A 17,793-nucleotide genomic window follows, 5' to 3' on the forward strand; every position below is an offset into this window, starting at 1 on the left:
CGTCAAGGTAGGCCACCTCCATGATGTGGGAGTGGCAGAGCTGCTCGGCCAGCAGGCCATCAGCTCCTTGAGGCCACGCAGGTCACTTTGTGCTGTCCTGGGTGGAGCCATGTGGAGCTGCTCTGGGTCCTCTGGGGTGTGCGGACCTCGTTCTGCCCACCCCGAAGAGTGGCAGGGCAGACCTACCTCCTTCCGGGGTAGTAAACTCCTTGGTTTCGCTGCGGGGCCCGTCGCCTCTCCCATTGACCACAACCATCTCCAGCTTGTAGTTACTGTAGGGGAAGAGGCGGGACACCACACCCCGGGGGCGGTCTCCAGGGAAGCTGGCCTGCTGTCTCTTCTGGGATACCCACAGGTTCTTCAGCAAGCTGCTCTCCCTCCAGTAGTAGGCCTTCGGGACAGAGGCAGGCAGGTGAGGGCGCAGGCCTCAGAGCGGGTTAGTGGTTAGTGTGGTGGTAGTGACCGGTCTTCCCTTTGCTTGCCACAGGCTCCAAGTCCCCAATGGCCTCATCAGTTCCACAGAGGCCTGGGGAAGCAACCTTAGAGTCCCCACTCGGGGGCCACCATGAATATGAATTTATGTTGAACAAGAAGTAGCGTTTCACTCAATTTCTGAGCCATGCCATTCGGGGGAATGGGTAAATTGGCCAAACTTATATCTAGGCTGCCTCACTGGGAGATTTATTTCCAACTTGGGTAACATGTTGCTCAAGGAATCCATGCCAGAACCACAAGAGGAGCTGGGGGGTCCAGGCAGGGAACGTTCTGCTCTGTGCTTGAAGACCACATCACCTCGAGTTAGATTAGTAGAGTTTAGATCGCAGCAGGCAGGAACCGACAAAGAGCAGGTTAAACCTGGAAATCTGAATGTAAGCAGAGGGCAATTTAATCCTTTGAATTCAAACAGGTTTCTTTCCGTGTTGTTTGAAGGCTTTAGGGATGAGACGGACAGGTGTCCAAGAGACAGCTGCAGGTCCAAGTCAGTGGAGCGCGAGGTGGCTTGGATGGGACAGGATGGCTAAGGAAGGTGGTAGTGTTGGAAGGTGCAGTAGAGGTCTTATTAACAGCAGGTAAGAAGGCACAGGTCAGGCTGTCACAGCAGTGTCACCCAGGCTGCCCACAGCAAAGTAAGGAGGAAATCCAGATTTAGGGGGACCTGATGGGAGCTTTAGCCAGATAAATATGCAGCAGGACAGGGAAGGGTGCAAGTCGATGGTCAGGGAGGAGCTCATTCTCCTGGGAACGTCATCTTGCTTTCCTACCCGACCTGCCAAATTCATTTCCCAGGAAGAGACTAAGCCCTTCTGCCTGTCCCCAACTGTTCACCAGCCAACTCTTGAGGACCTCTGGGGAACCCAGAGTTGGCTGTGACAATAGGGAGGGCACTTGCACCCTTTCAGTGGCTTTGCCTGTTAGTGCCGACTTTCCAAGACCAGTCTGGGCAAGGCAGGGGGCCACCGGGAGGGGAGGGGTGTAGCTCAGCGGTGCCTCAACACTGCACACGGAGACATCTGTGTCCACTCACACATGTGACAGATACAGGTGCCGTGCAGTGTCAACCCAGACCCGCCATCCTTCATGGGATTTCTGCTCAGTAGAGTTTCTCAGCACATCTTTTGCAAGACACATCCGGGTAGGTGTGTACAGTCATAAGTCACCTGACAGTGTTTCGGTCAGTGAAAGGCCTCGTGTGTGTGACGATGGCCCCCTGAGGTGATGATGGAGTTGGCACAGTACCATCACCTAGTGTTGTCCTAGCTGTTGTAGTTCCCTCTCGTGTGTCTGTGGGGATGCTGGGGTAAAAGAATCGACTGCCAGCCAGGCACGTGAAAGTGCAGTACAAAGGACTCGATGAGCAGTACACACCGCTGTTACTGGCTTATGTATTTACTGTGTATTTATCATTATTTTATACTTTTTATCCTTTTCATTTATTAAAAGAAAGTTGATTGTAAGACAGCAGCCACGTTACACTGGCAAGAGCGCTTTCAGACACCTTGTATTTTTTGTACTTCTTTGTTGCATTAAGAGGCCATACTGAGAGTCTCACCTATACCATCTGGGTTTGTGCAAGTACTGTACGATGCTGGCACAATGACAAGATTGCCTAATGACACATTTCTTAGAACATATCCTGTTGTCAAGTGACATATGACTGTGTGTATATATATATATTTTTTTTTTCTGGATGTATTTTTTAGCTGTAGTTGGACATAATATCTTTATTTTATTTATTTATTTCTATGTGGTGCTGAGGATAGAATCCAGGGCCTCACACATGCTAGGTGAGTGCTCTACCTCTGAGCCACAATCCCAGCCCCTCTGGATGTATTTTTGAGCAGCTAATCTTGAATCAACTTTAGGTCCAACAGACAGCCCCAGGACCCCTTCCAAATAGTCTATGCCCCGCCTCCGCTATGCCCTTGCCCTGGTTATTGTGCGAGTGTTAGGTGGAGTTGGGAGCCGGCTTCCTCACTCGGTACTCCCTGAGCTGGCCCTGGACCGTGTCGGAGTAGACGCGGTTCCACTGAAGGCTGATGGCCGTGCTGTTCAGGACTCGGATTTTAACTTCGGTGGGTGCAGCCCTGGGATCTGCAATGTGTTGGGACAGAGAGCAAGTTATACAGGCAGGGCTGGCCTTGGACTCTAGGTCTGGACACTGGGTACTGCGGGAGGGCAAGGACATGGTTCCTCCATCAGACTACACTGCCAGGAGGAGCAGGAGCAGGCTCAGGCTGGGAGGGACTCTGTCTCTATGTCTAGAGGGCAACTATTGTGAGGCTCTTGAGCTGGGCTCATCTGCCCCTCGGTTCCATTCTCCACCTTCCCCCACCTGCTCTGGGGCCTGGGAAGCCATGCTTCTGGAACATATCAGCTGAGCTCCTTGTTCTTGGGCTTCTGGATGAGTCTGGACAATAGGAGGTGCCAATAGGAGGTCCCAGAGCAGGAGGAAAGGGAGGGTGGCTTCCTCTTTGCTGGGCTGCAGATTTGCAGCACTGTACTCTTCTACCCAAGCTCCTGAGGGTGGGATCCTTGAGAGTCATGGTGACTCCTTCATCCCCTATGCCATCAAGGCTCAAGTGGCAAAATGGCTTCCTGATGTTGCTAGTCTCCAAGGAGGTTCACATACCTTGCTGTTGGCCCCTAATCCTGTCCCCCATAATCAGTAGTTCCTTTGGGGTGTGCATCTGTTTTCTACCAGCAAGAAATGTTGCCACAGGCTGGAGGTGATCTCACTTTAGTTGGGAAGGGACTCTGATCCTGCAGCCCCTTGGAAAGGCAGGACCACTCCTTTGCCTCTGTTCTCTGCTACACAAGGAAGTCTGTCCCCGCCCCCTCTAATCTGCCAGAGCACAAGCCCTAGTGCAGACAGCACAGTGGAAACCACAGAAGCTGCCTGGTTCACACTTACCAAGCAGCAGTCCCCACTGGACTTCTGTCTGGAAGTGTCTGCCACCCTCTGCTCATCTCCGGTGGGTCTGATCCATCATGTCCCCTAGGGCTCAGCCCTCACTTCTCTCCACTGCACTGCTGGAAGACCACTGGCCCTACACTGGGCCCAGTACTGCTCCTGCTGGGTCCACTTCCTCAGGACTGTCCTTCTTCCCTCCCTTCTGCTCACCCCATTCCACCTCCATGCGCTCAGATCCGACACCGACCAAACTGCAGCATGAGCCCGGAGGAGACTCCACTGATCCTCTGCTTTGCTTGGGAGCCAGCAGGACTGATGTGCTGGGTCCAGAGAGGCACCAACCTTCTTCATACCTGTCTAGAATCTGGATTTACCCAGCACCAACTCCAAAGAACTCTCTTTATGCTCAATTCCAAGAGCTGGGAGCAGCCCTGGGAATGCTGGCAGCTGGCTGATCGGAAACATTCAGGTCTGTAGACTTCCCCAACCCTGCCCTGCCTGTGGGGAGAATCTGGCCCTTGGCCTGCCTCCTCAGAGGTGTTCATTCCAGTTCTTTGGGATAGTCCTCAAGTCTTTCCATGGCACGTCCACACAGCAGCCTGGCTGGGGATCTGGAGGCCTGGGTTCGAGTTTGAAGCCCGACATTTGCTATCACATACTGCTGGCTCTCTCTAGAGGGCCTCAGCTTTCTCATCCGTAAAATGTGAGAGCTGGAATAAGTGAGGATAGGAGGTAATCCCAACTAGAGTTCGATGGTGGTATTTCCACTCCTGATGTCATTGGGTGCCTGCATGATCTGGGCCACTGCAGCTGGTTCCCAGGAACCTGCCCTCCCACAACCCACCTCAAGGTTCCTGGCCTCAAGGGGGCCGGTCTGGGAAGGTCCTGCTGGGGAGGGGAGAGGGGGCAGGTACTCACAATCTTCTCCGGAGTACCCGATGACGGTGTCGGGCTCAGGGGCCTTCCCAAAGTCATTTTCAGCCTGGACCCGGATCTCATAGGGCACATAGACAGGGGTATGCCCCACCACATAGCGAGAGCCCCACACAGTGACATTGTTCCAGGTCTCTCGAGTCTCTCTCCGCCGCCACTTGACAATGTAGCGCAGGTTGGGGCCAAAAGCAGAGGTGGCATTCATGGGCTGTAGAGGGAGAGAAAGATGGGCGGGCAGGGTGGAGAAGGTGCAGGTGAGGAGCCTGGTCCCCTCCTATGCCAATCACCCTTCCTGGCCGACCTGGATCAGGAGAGCACACACTCCTCCCCTCCAGAGCTCCCCCAAAGACAGGAGTCCTAGAGATTCTGCAGCATGTTGATGGTCTATGACAAAACCCTTCCCTGAGACTCAGTCACTCTGACTCTGAGAGTCACCACATTTGCAGGCACAAAGGGAGTGAGAGCTTTATTATCAACAGAAGTCATCCTAGGACGGAAGCAGCAAGAATACAAAAGACGGACAGAAACAGGATCTCCAGAGTGAGAAAGGGACACGGGGTTTAACCGTGCCTGTCCCTTGTTGATGAACCTGAAATTACAAAACTGACTTTAGATCTACCAAATCCAGGTGCTCATCCTGACCTTCCCAACAGATAAGGGTTCTTTAAACATGGGTGCATCCTTTCTTTATTCTCTAAGGACCTGGTGCAGGAATCAGGTTCCCAGAGGCTGCCATGCAGAGCAGGAGGCCCAGGAGTCCTGAACCTGGGTCCAACCTCCTAGAGAGGAGCCCTCAGGGAGGCAGGGAGGATCACCATTCCCAGCGCAGGGACATCCTATTTGCATTGCAGGGGGCAGCAGCTCAGAGATGCTCATGTTTCAGTAGCTACATCTTTATCCCCCAAACTGGGAAGCCGTTTAAAAAAAATCATTTTGAGATCACATATCTTGATTTGGGGTTTGAAAATGCAGTCAGTGAGTCAAGATAAAGATAGTACTTGACCATCCTAAGCTGGTCAAGGAGTGGGAGTCTTTGGAGTGACCTAGTCCATGCTGTGGCTAGAAGAGGGCTTAACACACTGCACCTTAGATGCTGGTCTCCCCTGCACATCTACCCACGGCCAAGACTCAGAACACATCAGAGCTGGGTGCTGAGGTTTCATCTAGATCTTTCCTACAGTCTAACTCGAGTCCCTCCTTCTTCAAAAGAAACCCATTTGATCTTGCTGGATTCTCTGATTTTTCCTGGACTGGCGGTCTACAGGACTTGGTCACCTCTGATCCTGACTCTGCTTTGAAATCTTGCTCCCAGACACTTGTCCTGTTTGGTTTCTGGATGCTCAACTCAGAGAGGAGCTTGGTTTCTCAGAGAAGAGAGGCTGCCAACTCCAGCTCTATCTTCTGAACCACACTCTGGTCTCAGGGGGATGGAGAAGGGGCTGCCAGGTGTACATGGCCAGGTGAGCTGGCCCATCAAGGACGGGGGCGGGGGTGTTGGGAGAGGTTCTTACTGTCCACGTGATTTCCATGTTGTTCTTTCTGGTTCCTTCTCCCTTTACATCACTGGGGTTGGACTCAGGAGCTGGAACCAAACAGACACAAAGTTCAAGTCTAACTTGTTACTTCACCAGGGCTCAGAAAGCCACCCCCCTCCCTCCCACCCGACTGGTCCCTTCTTCATTCCGGCTTTTCTCAGCCTCTTATACACTGAACTCACTCCGTCTTTTTCTCGTGTATGATATGCCTTCCTAACTAAGGCTTAAACTCCTAAAGCAGAGCTATTTCTTTTAAATTTAATCCCTTATCAGACTGCAATTAGCATAAGGCTTTCCATACTGCGGGTGGTCAATAAGCCAATTCAATGCGGATTATCCTGTTCATGGATTATCCACTAAATATGTTTCACACCAGATTGCTTTATCCCCAGCATTTAACATTTTGGGGGGAGCATCTCCAACCTCTATGAGCCGGTGAAATTTCAGAAATCTAAACATTACCCAAGTGCAATAGGAAAAGAAATCGGATCTAACAGTGGGTTATATATTTGTGCCGCACATATTTTGCCATAGCTCTCCCATTGTGAGTGGATGATCAAGAATCACTAATATTAATAATAAAAGGAGCAGTTAATATTCACTGTGTGCTTACAACACTCCGGGTATCACAGGAAGCACGTGACATGCCTTTTCTATTTTCTGGGTAGCTTAACCACATCCCCAACCCTTTTTTATATTTTATTTAGAGACAGGGTCTCACTGAGCTGCTTAGGGCCTCGCAAAGTTGCTGAGGCTGGCTTTGAACTCGCAATCCTCCTGCCTCAGCCTCCTGAGCGGTTGGGGTTCCAGGCATGCCTGGCCTGACATACATTTTCTAATGAGGGCCTCACCATAGCTCCAGGAGGCAGGTATTATTATTATTCTGTTTCACAGATAAGGAAGCTGAACCTTGGAGAGGTCAAGTAGCTCATCCAAGTTCACGGGGCTGGGAACTGGGGGAACTCAGTTTGTACTGAGAGCACCAGGTCCTGGGCCGTCTTGGGGAGCCCTCAAGTACTCACGTGCTCCACTGGTTCGGTAGCGCTCTGATGGGAGGCTGGGGTGGCTGCTCCCAACCTCGTTCACAGCAATGACCCGGAACTGGTAGTTGACATATGGGGACAGTTGGAGGATAGCTGAGTTGACACTGCCTGGGAACTTGGAATGGTCATGCCAGACCCCTGGTTGGAACTGGTCCTCTTCAAACTGGACCACATAGTCTGAGTGGGCAGGGAGGACGGAGCTGTTTCAGGAGCTGAGTCAGCAATGTCCTGCTTTAAAAACACCTCTTCCCTGCCTTCCATTAATCCCTATCCTCTCCCAGGTGGACAGTGGTACATGGAGAATCCTTCCTGGGTCATGGAAGGGAGCCAGGGCCCATGCCAAGTGGGTAGAGGTGGGACCAGACACCAGGGAACCTCTTGGTTCAAGGCTGTTACCAGCCCTCTTTTCTTTTTTTTTTTAATATTTATTTTTTAGTTCTCGGCGGACACAACATCTTTGTTGGTATGTGGTGCTGAGGATCGAACCCGGGCCACACGCATGCCAGGCGAGCACGCTACAGCTTGAGCCACATCCCCAGCCCAGCCCTCTTTTCTTTCTGTTTTCTTTTCCGTTTCTTTTGGTGAGATGCTAGGGTCTGAACCTCACACATGCTAGGCCAGCACTCTACCACAGAGCTATACTCCCAGCCCCTTATTTTGAGACAGGGTTTTGCTAAATTGCCCAATCTGGCCTCAAACTTGGGATCCTCCTGCCCTGGTCTCCCAAGTAGCTGGAATGACAGGCATGCTCTGCTGCACCTGGGACCAGTTCTCTTTTCTGGCTTTGGAGAGCGCGCAGGGCCCTGGGCTGACCTGTGATGGGGCTGTTGTTATCATCCCCCGGGATCCAGGTCAGCCTCACACTCCTCTCGGCCAGGTCGGTAAGCTCCAGGTCCCGGGGTCGGTCTGGCCGTCCTGGCAGCAGAGGAAGAAGACACCACGAAGGACTCCTGAGTGACAGCCGGCCCCTCCTTGTGGGGGTCCCGGCCCTGGACAGGTCCCTGATGGACTTAGGGTCTCTGCCACCAATGGGATCCAATTCCCCAACCCTGGAGGGCCAGCATGGGGACCATCCCATTTCCTCCGGGGGCCAAAGAAGAACAAAGAGGAGATTTCAAGTTCTACCCCCCTCCCCCAACGTCAAAGGATATGAGCAAGGAAATAAAGAGGCTCAGGCAGGGCACAGAGAGAACCAGGACCAGCCCATCCCGTTTCTGCAGGCATTCATGGAGAAGGCTGTCCTTTCACCCAGCCGCGGCCACATTAGGAAGGCTGACGAGGAGGTGCAGGGTTCTGTCTCTTTTTCTCACAATAATTACCCTCTGCTCTGTGTGCCAGGGCTCAGAGGGGACCAGAGCCCAGGAGGGGTGAGCTGGGCAGGGCAGACAGGTTAGGTAAGTGCGGAGAACACACTGGCAGGGAGGTGATGGAAACTTGGTCTAGAAGTTTCAGTGATAACATGTGGGACAGAGGAGCCCCAAAGGCTTCCAGACAGGATGTGGGCAGCACCTCCTGGGGCTCACTCTCCCTGGGATGGCTTTAGTGAGATGAGCACCATCTTGCATGGGGATAAAGCCATCCAGCTACTGGTGGGAACCACCGACTGGTGGGGAACAGGCAAGATCCCCCCAACCCTGCCATCTTGGCTCCCTGAGCCAGCTATTGCCATATTTTGGCTGGTTACAGGAAGAAGCTGGAAGGTGTGTCACGTGAGCCCTCATTAATGTGTGTGCACACGTGTGTCCAGATTGTGAGTGGATATACAGTAGCAGGTGTGGAGAGCTTGCAAAATGACGGGCCCACAGGTAGCAGTGGGTTTTCCAACTTTAAACACTTCCGAGACCAAGCTGGGGGAGGACGAGCCACCCTGAAGGAGAGGTGAGGGTGGCCAGAGGTAAGAGAAGGGGGGAAAGTGGCAGCCAAGAGCTTCTGAGCTCAGCTGGCCAAGGATCCCAGAGTGGGGCTGGATAGCGGATAATGGAGGCAGGGGGACGTGGACACAGAAAGGAGGCCACGTGTGGAGGGCCAGGATCCCCAGCAGCCATCCTTTCCTGAGGCACCCTCTGCTTCCCAGACTCCATTCTGGAGGGGCCTAGAAGGGGCACTGGTGAGGGCCCCTGATTAGTAAGAATTACCTTTGGGCAGGGCAGCCAAACGGTTAGTTGGAGTGGCCTGATCAGCTGCAACGGTAAGACAGGTTATCCGGGTTAGCAGGTTATCAGGGTTAAAGGTGTTCTGGAAGGACGGGCATGGGCAGCAGAGGCTCGACCAGCTGCCCCTGGCTGAGGTGTTCAGGCATGGTTTCCCCATCCCTGTCATGGAGGCTCCCCACCCCCCCACCCTCATTGAGGTCAACTGCGTATCCTCCATGGCTGGGGGTGGAACCTGTGCTTCCTTCCCGCCCCAGTCCCATCAATGTTCCAGCACCCACCACCACCAGCAAAGGTGCTCCTCCACTGTGGGACAGGAATACACCCTGGTTACGGTGGTAGGATGTCCAAAAAAAGAGGTCAGAGGTGATGAGGGCCAGCAGAGATCTACTTCCCTGGATGGGAGAGGTCATTTGCCCTTAGTTTACGATGATTTAGTATCTACTGTCCAGTCGGACACAAGGATAGGAAGAGATGGCATCACCTTGCTGAGTGTGTGGCATGCTCTGAAATGCCACCAAAAACCAGGAACAGCATGGGTGTGGAGAGGGCTAGCAGAAGTTACTGAAGGGCAAACACAAAACCCAGCGTGGCTTTAGAGCTGGGTCATTTTAATGCACTTAGTGGTGTGATGTTAGCTGTAAGAGGTGACCAGGGTCATGAGAAGAAGCCCCCTCTGCACTTCTCTCTGTCACCCTAGCACCCTGCCACTGGGGTTCAGGGGAATTAGTATCCAAACTGTCCATCACAGCTTGTTCCCAAGGTAGCAGCTTCCTCAACCTGAGACCAGAAGGTGAGACATTACCATGCCGACCTCAGGTGTCACCCACAGAACTGCTGGGGCCCACTGCTTCTCTGGCTGCTGGGGAGCAGGGAGGAGGGGACATCAGTGCTGGTGCAGGTGGCAGCATTTACCCAGCACGGTGAGGTAGGCCTTGGCCAGATCTTGGTCCAGCTCCGTGCTGGCGACGCACGTGTAACTGCCCTGGTCCCGCTCTGCCACGCCAAAGATGGTCAGCGAGTCGTCTTCCTTCTTCATCCTGCAAGGTACCAAGGAGGGGTGGGCACTGGGCACTGAGGAGGAAGGAAGAGTGGGGCAGCAAGGCCAGGCTGGGTGGCCACGGCTGCTGCCAGGGCTGTGGGGCTCTGCTTCCATGTGCTGCAAGAGGCAGGGTCTCAGAGTCACGGGAGCACTCATAGCATTCCACAGAGCGGGAGAAGACGTGGGTGGAGCTGCTGAGCTCTGTCCACTGCCCTCCTAGTCCACACCTGGCCTGTCTCTGTGCATCCCTGTACTGCACAGCCCTCTCGCATCAGGGTGCATTAGGTCCCTGAACACCCGTAGGTGTCCTCCTCTTCTTGGGGCTTTGTCTCCTTTGCACCCAGGCTCCTGGAGGCCTCTCCCCACCACCCTGCTCCTCTGAACTGTCCCCTGCAAAGGGAGGGGGCCCCCAGAGCAGGACAGGATTATAAAGCTGTCAGCACCCACTGTCCCTGTCTCTAAATAAAATACAAAATAGGGCTGGGGATGTGACTCAGTGGTCAATTGGCCCTTGAGTTCAATCCCTGGTACCCTCCTACCCGCCCAAAAGAAAAAAAAAACCACACCCAAACAAAACAAAACAAAAAACCCTGCCACTTATTGCAATGAACTTAGTGGGCTGGGGCCAGTGCTGCCCTCTCCTGGAGAACAGGAGCACTGCAAACAGGGCTGAAAGGTTAGAGGTTGGGATTCAGCAGCAGACAGGGAGGGGGGAAAAGAGAAGGAAAAGGAGTGAGGGAGAGAAGAAATGAAGAAGGGGGAAGGGAGAGAAAAGAGGAAGAAGGGTGTGGGGGAGGGGTCTCCCCCAAGGACAGGGAGTCACCAAGGCCATCTCCCCCTCCTCAGTCGCTCCTTGGTGACAAGCATAACAAGCGAAGACAAAATGCCCCTCTAACTAAGAGCAGGAGGAGAGAAGGGAGGAACAGAAACCTGTTTCCAATATAGAGCGGCTCATCATCCTTCAGCCAGGAGACGGTGAGCTTCAGGGAGGGGTCGTGCTTCACGCGACACTCCAGCTGTACCGTGGTGCCCCTCTTGGCGACCTGGTCCTCGGGCATCCGGTAGATCCTGGTGGGATCTGTGGAGATGTCCAGGGTGCTCACGGTTGGCCAGTCCTCGGCCCGCCACCCCCACGTGGACAGACAGTGTGGCATGCCTGACCTTGAGGCCTCGGATCAGGCCACTGAAGGTGGTGGGAATAGTATGCACTTGTAAGAAAGGAGGAGGGGGGTCCAGTGTGGGCAATCAAACAATCCCCCAAATCCTTTCCTTCTGACTCAAGAACACAGATGTGATTTCTGGTGGTCGAGGAGAGCTGGTGTGAAGAGCAGGCTTCCTGTCCCCATGCCCCTTGGACCAGGCTGAAGTAAGCCCACTCAGTTGTCAGCGCCCGGGTCAGCTGGAAGCCCAGGGGAGGGCGTGCAGAGGCGCGCTGAGGAGCCCGCTGGGGCTGAAACACCACATGCGGGTAACCGTGAGCACAGCTTTTCCTCCTCACTCCGAGCCCCTCCCTACTAACTCTTTACCTTTGACCTCCAGGCGGACTTGGTTTTCCGCTTTGCCCAGGATGTTGGTGGCCACACAGGTGTAGATGCCTTGGTCCTCTTTGCGGATCATCTTAATTTCCAGACTGCCATTCTCATAGACATGGTAATTGCCACCATCCAGGTTGCTTCCTTGCCCATTCTTAAACCTCACAACAGAGCAGCGGAACAGAGCATCTGAGAAGGGACCGGCCAGGGGAGCAGGGCAGCCACCAGCTGGGAGAGATGGCGGTGGCAGCGGAGGGAGCCCCAGGCTAGGAGCCTGGGCCCAAAGCCTTGCAGGGTCTGCTTCCCATCGCCTGGCAGCCCTGGAAACTCTCGGCCCCTCTTTGGGCCTTGGGCTCCTTCTCTATAAAAGCAGTGGGTTGACCCAGACCAGATGACCTGCCATGTTCCTCCCAGCTTTGACCCTTTAAGTTTCCCAGGTCTGGCTGAATACCTAGTATGGGCTGCAGGGGACTCAGAAAGGTGAGAGAGATGACCTCTGCTGCAGAGGTCTCCTGGGACTTACCATCGCAGTGTGGGAATGGGAGACCCAAAGAACGGGCAGTCCAGCCGTGTCCGGTTGTAAAGAATAACTCTAATGAACTGGTTCCGGGGTGAGAGCATCCGAGGTGGGACATCTGAAATTCCCAGAGAACCGATCTTGGGTGTGGAGTCCCACTCTTCCACTCCTTCTTTGGTCCTATCTCTATAGCAGCTTTCGAGGAACCCACGACACTTTCCTCTATCAACATCTCCTCCTTCTAGAGGCTCCTAGAAGCCTCTAAGGATTAGGTGAGGAGGGAGTAAGCTAATACACCTGCCACCCTCGTCGACCCTACAGCTTGACCAGTTTCTGCGAAGTTTCCTTGAGTTATTCAGTAGGATCTGCAGCTGCCCCTCTGCAGCTCCGAGGCACCTGGTAGCTCCCCATTTCCACTGCCCTCTTCCCGCTGGGGGTGCAGCAAACATTCTCAGTACCACGTCCCAGCTGGGACCCAAGGCGAACTCACGGACTCGCCCTCCCTCCTCCGGGGAGCGGGGGGATCAACGCTGATTTCTCTGATGAACTAACTGCTCCCGTCCAGCTCTGTGGGGTGCACGCTTCCCCCACCCCTCTCCTCTTACTCTGCCCAGCCTGGCTGATCTCCAGAGAACAAAGTGCACCCCGTGACATGACTGGGCCCCAGGGAGCCTCCACTGTGAATGAGCAGATGTGGGGACAGCTCACCCAGCACACTGACGAAGGCGTTGGCCAGGAGGTAGCCGTGCTCGTTGGAGGTGTTGCACTGGTACACGGCCCTGCTGCTGATCTGGGTGTCTCGGAAGATGATGGTGTCGCCCGCCACCTCACGGTTTGGGTTGGGTGGTGCCGCTACAGATAAGACAGGGATGCTCCTTGTGAGATTTGGAAATGACTGGAGCAAGGGCACGGGGACTCTGTCCCCCTGCCCTTCCTGAGCATCACTGGGGTGACGTGGAAGAGGGATCCCTGGATGGGACTGAGAAGACATGGCTTCTGACCTCATTATGGCTGAGTCTTGTGACCTTGACTCTCCTACAGAGGCTTCTCAATCCATCCAGCGGTAATACATAGCCCTGCTCAACCCAAATAACAGCTGGGCAGGTGTGCTGGAGAATATAAGCTTTGGGAATAGAACTTGTTCTCCAACCCTTTCATGTTCAGTTTTCTGGTTTGCAGTATAGAGATAACACATTGCCTGGCGGGGTTTTTGTGAAGGTAGCCTGAGATGTATTCGTGTATAAAGGAGCAGCGCTCCAGCAGTAACTAATTATTATTATGGCTATTATCATTTAATTTCAACACACATAAACTTAAGTATGTTTTGAAAAGGATAAAGCCATTCACAAATGGACAGGAACTACCACCTTCCCATCCCCTAAGCAGGGGCATCTCCAAACACGCACAAAGTTAAACCCATCATCAAACTGAAAGTCCTTCTGTTTGCCAAAGGCCCCAGGTCTTCCCAGACAGAGTACGTTCCTGCCCACAGTTCTCCAGATTCTGCTGGCTTGGGGTGCAGAGAGCAGAGGCTGCGGAGTAGCTGTGGTCTTGATCCTGTTGACAATGGCTCTGGGGCCTGGGCAAATCAACAAATGTTTCCGGGCCTCATTTCCCTCACTTCTAAAATGAACTAAGCATTACTCCCATCATTCCCCTACTTTAAAGAAGAATAAGATAAAAAAAGAAAAAAAATCAGCTATAAAAGTGAAAGTTTTCTAGGAATGTAAATAATGGCCATTTCTCTCTCTCTCTTTGGTACTGGGGAAACCCAGAACCTTACACATGTTATGTAAGCACTGAGCTATGTCCCCAGCCCCTTTTAAGATTCCATATTGAGACAAGGCCTTGCTAAGTTGCCCAGGCTACTTTTGAACTTTCGATCCTCCTGCCTCAGCCTCCCAAGTAGCTGGGATCACAGGCATGCACCACCGTGCCCAGACACCTTTCTGAACTTTAACCACTAGAGCTTTCTGGACTAGAGAGCAATGACTTGGCTGGCAGAATCCATGAGCTCATTCAGGACCACTGAGATCGACAAGGGAAGCAGGCAGAGGAGGCTGCAGGAGTCTGGCCCTGGGGCGCCACTCCACAGACAGTGAGTCTGGGCCCAGAGCTGGGGAATCAGCAGAAGGTAAATAAAGACAAGGTCAGCATCCTTATGAGCCAGTCCCAGCCCCATTCAGCAAATGGGCACCAAGGGAGGCCATGCCAGAACCCGAATGCCTCCTTGCAGGCCATTCTTAGGAAGCCAACTCTCCTCCCAGACACTCCTCTGGGGAACTCCTGGAGAGGGTGAAAGGTGATGTTTTTGGGGCAGTCTTGGGCTGCATTTATATAACAGTGCTGTGGAACCTAGTGTCACTGCCTGTCTTGCCCTCAAATGCTTTAAGGACAGAAAGGGCCACGGGGGACAGGCTGTGTCCGTCTTTGCTTGTGACCAGGGCAATGAGACTTCTTAGGCTGGTGCAGGGGTAGCAGCCTCATGGCAACCCACAGCTTCCCCGCTGACTAGCCTAGCGATCTGGGATCCTTCCCTGCACCAACCAGAACCTTGATTCCTCACCTTTAATGTGTGAAATGAAAAGAGAAAAGAAGGTGCAGCACCCAGCCCAGACACACAATGTCTACAGGGGTTTAGCTCGCCCATCCACCTGTCCCCTCTGCCTCTCCCCCTGCTCCTGTCAGCTGCTGCTCCCGAGTCAGATTCAGAGTTCTCAGCCCCACCTGGTTGCTATCACTGCTTTCGTTTCCTCTGACCCCTTACAGAAAGCAATGACTGGATATTTTTAAAAAAGTAAAAGCAACTGGCCAGGTGTGGTGGTGCATGCCTGTAATCCCAGCAGGTCGGAAGGTTGAGGCAGGAGGACCGCGAGTTCAAAGCCAGCCTCTGCAAAAGCAAGGTGCTAAGCAACTCAGTGAGACCCTGTCTCTCAATAAAAAATGCAATAGGGCTGGGGAGGTGGCTCAGTGGTCGAGTGCCTCTGAGCTTAATCCCCAGTACTCCCCACCCCCAACAAAAAAGGAAAACCAACTGAAGGGAATATGATGTGCGAATATGACCAAGATGACCAGCTGGAAGGGGCCCTGGAGTTCCCGCTCTGCCCATCTCAGTAGGACTAAAATTTCCTAAAGTTTATGCCTACTCAGTAACTGCATCTGTGTAACTCTCCTGTCACTGGGGAAAGTTCTTCCTCATATCCAACATAGTCTTTCACATTTTCATATACCCTGCCTCTTATTTTGCCCTTATCAGAGATGGAACTTGATTAACCAATGACAAGGGGCTCCTGGACTCCCCTCTATGTTCCATGTCCTGGTTGTCACTCACAGCTGAACCTTCAGAGATGAAGCTGCAGTTCCCAAACCCTAACTGGGACCCTATAGTGGATACGGGGCAGAAAGCAAAAATTTAAGAAAAACCCATGAAATCCCCTAAACATGGGAAATAATCATGGGGCTCCCATTCTCTCTTGTAAACAGATAAGGCAGGTTTCTTGCCTCTCCAGATGTCCAAACAGGCTGCAGGGACAGCCAAAGGTTACTCTTTCCCTCCACTTCTACAGCATCCGGGCTGGCCTGCAGGGAGGGGGCTCTGGAACCTCGGACAGGCCAGGCAGGAGCACTGGGTGCGCACCAACTTGCTACTCACATTGCAAAGGTTCCCCATTCACCATCCACTGGACAGTGGGCTTGGGGTTCCCATTGGCTCGACACACCAGCCTCCCATCCTCACCAGGAGCCAGGATCAGGTTCTTGGGTTCATCCAGCCAGTAGGGAGCAGCTGGAAGACAAGGCGGGCACAGGCAGGGGGAGTTAGATGGCAGGGGCAGGCAGGAGACACCAGGTGGGCGCCCTAAAGGAAGGAGGAGCTGGAGGCCCAGCTGCAGGGCGGCACCACCTGCCCCAGGTGCACTATGACTGCAGTGGCGCGGCCCAGCCTGCATGTGGTGGGCTTGGCTGCACCAGCCAATTCATCTATAGGAGTTCACAGAATAGTACTTCTCATGAAAATCCCTGGAGCACTTTTAAAAACCCATCAGGACAACCTAATGGCTACTGGGTTCATTTTAGGCTACCAGACCATATTCCTCAGGGGAGGCTCAAGTGGCAATGCTTTTAGAGATCACTCATATTTATGATGTGCACCCAAGGGTTCGATCCACTGCCCTGCGTTTGTCCCTCTGTATTTCTGTTGTTGCCAAGTCAGACCGTTTAGGAAAGGCCTTGTGTTCTTTCAGGCACTGCACTTTGGTGAGAGCAGTTCTGAGTAGTTGGCCACCCCTTTCAATTGTTTGGACAATTTTGAGAATGAGGGCATGTGTGGATTTTTGTGAGCAAGAGGATCTTTGCATTAGATTCTCAAAGATCTTTTCATCCTCCCCACTCCCCCATGCTAACAACCTCCTAGTCTGTTTGTGGGGCTGAAGCCAAGCCAGAGTCATGAGATCCACTAACTGTGTGCTAAGAAAGGTCTTGTTCTCTGGCCTCCAATCTCATCATTCCAATCATCCATGCAGCCCAGGGCTGAGAACTGACTCCTGCAGCCCACCGCCCGTGGCTGGGCTCCATGAAGACAGGTGCTCTACTGCCTGCAATAGCTCAGGCGGGCCATCTCTGTTTTTAGGAGAGGGAAGCAATTTAAAATAAAAATAATAATTTTTGACTACAATGTGACTCCCCCTTCTTAAAAAGAAGCACAGCATTATGCACAGATACACAGACAAGCACAGGCTAAGACGACACGTCACAAACGGGAATGCAAAACGAAAGAAAGAAAAGGCTCTGGGAATGATCCAAATGGGCCATGGGAGGAAAGTCACCTGCTGAGGGAGCCCCGGCGCCAGGGAGAGTTGGTGATGGTCTAGGTGGATCCCCTTCCCTCAACCCCCACTGCACATGCGTGCATGCACACATGTGCACACACACACACACACAAGCACTATGCATGCAGACAAGCCCCACATCCAGGGAATGGCAACTCCTGTGGCAGGTCACAATTGCCACTAACCAGTGCACTGACGGTTCCCCACTCACCCTGCCCCATCCCCGCAACCACCCTCAGAGGGAAGGGTGGTCATGGTGTTCAGGGTTGGCAAAATAATCATAATGAGAAATACACACAACGTACCCTTCACTCTCACCGAGATCGTGTGCCGGATGCTGCCCATCTTGTTGGAGGCCAGGCAGAAATACTCCCCAGAGTCTTCCTCGGACACATTGGTGATACGCAGAGCCTTGTTAAAGTTCTCAAACTTGGCCTTGTCAGATGGGAGGTCCCCACCTTTCTTGTACCACGCGATGTCTGGTGTTGGGCTAGTAAAGGAACCAAGCAAGAAATAGAGACATTGTCATTAAACATGACCCTTGCCTTCCAGAGAGCCTGGGACAACTGGTGTCCTAAAAGGAGGGTACATGTCCACTAAGAGCTGATCCTTCCCATTCAGAGGAGGATGCAATGTTCCTGAGAGCTCAAGGGACTTAGCTGGAATCTTAAAGCACACGTGGGATGCCTGACCATCTCCTTTTCTCCTTTTCAGAAACAGGGATGGCAGAATGACTACGCAGATGGAGTGACCAGGATCTGTCAAGCTCTGCTCACTGTTTGTCCCCACTTTCGCTACACTAA

General features: G+C 53.1%; 1 protein-coding gene across 7 annotated transcripts in view; it reads right to left on the reverse strand.

The window, feature by feature from the left end:
• Positions 1-17,793, reverse strand: part of Nfasc (neurofascin) — a 67,596-nt gene that overhangs the window by 27,648 nt on the left and 22,155 nt on the right. For 3 of the 7 annotated variants that reach the window (XM_077802300.1, XM_026387416.2, XM_077802299.1), the window contains 13 exons: positions 17,296-17,480; positions 15,817-15,948; positions 12,873-13,016; positions 12,171-12,282; positions 11,642-11,808; positions 11,046-11,193; positions 9,989-10,113; positions 7,737-7,838; positions 6,903-7,100; positions 5,857-5,927; positions 4,331-4,553; positions 2,477-2,592; positions 187-391 (listed from right to left, as the gene is read on the reverse strand). In XM_077802300.1, coding sequence (XP_077658426.1) covers positions 187-391; positions 2,477-2,592; positions 4,331-4,553; positions 5,857-5,927; positions 6,903-7,100; positions 7,737-7,838; positions 9,989-10,113; positions 11,046-11,193; positions 11,642-11,808; positions 12,171-12,282; positions 12,873-13,016; positions 15,817-15,948; positions 17,296-17,480 — 1,928 coding nt within the window. Of the gene's footprint in view, positions 1-186; positions 392-2,476; positions 2,593-4,330; positions 4,554-5,856; positions 5,928-6,902; positions 7,101-7,736; positions 7,839-9,058; positions 9,104-9,988; positions 10,114-11,045; positions 11,194-11,641; positions 11,809-12,170; positions 12,283-12,872; positions 13,017-15,816; positions 15,949-17,295; positions 17,481-17,793 lie in introns of all 7 variants that reach the window. The other 4 variants (XM_026387414.2, XM_077802298.1, XM_026387413.2 and 1 more) reach the window with 3 other exon arrangements.

Source organism: Urocitellus parryii, chromosome 9 (assembly GCF_045843805.1).
Source record: "Urocitellus parryii isolate mUroPar1 chromosome 9, mUroPar1.hap1, whole genome shotgun sequence".
Taxonomy (NCBI): domain Eukaryota; kingdom Metazoa; phylum Chordata; class Mammalia; order Rodentia; family Sciuridae; genus Urocitellus; species Urocitellus parryii.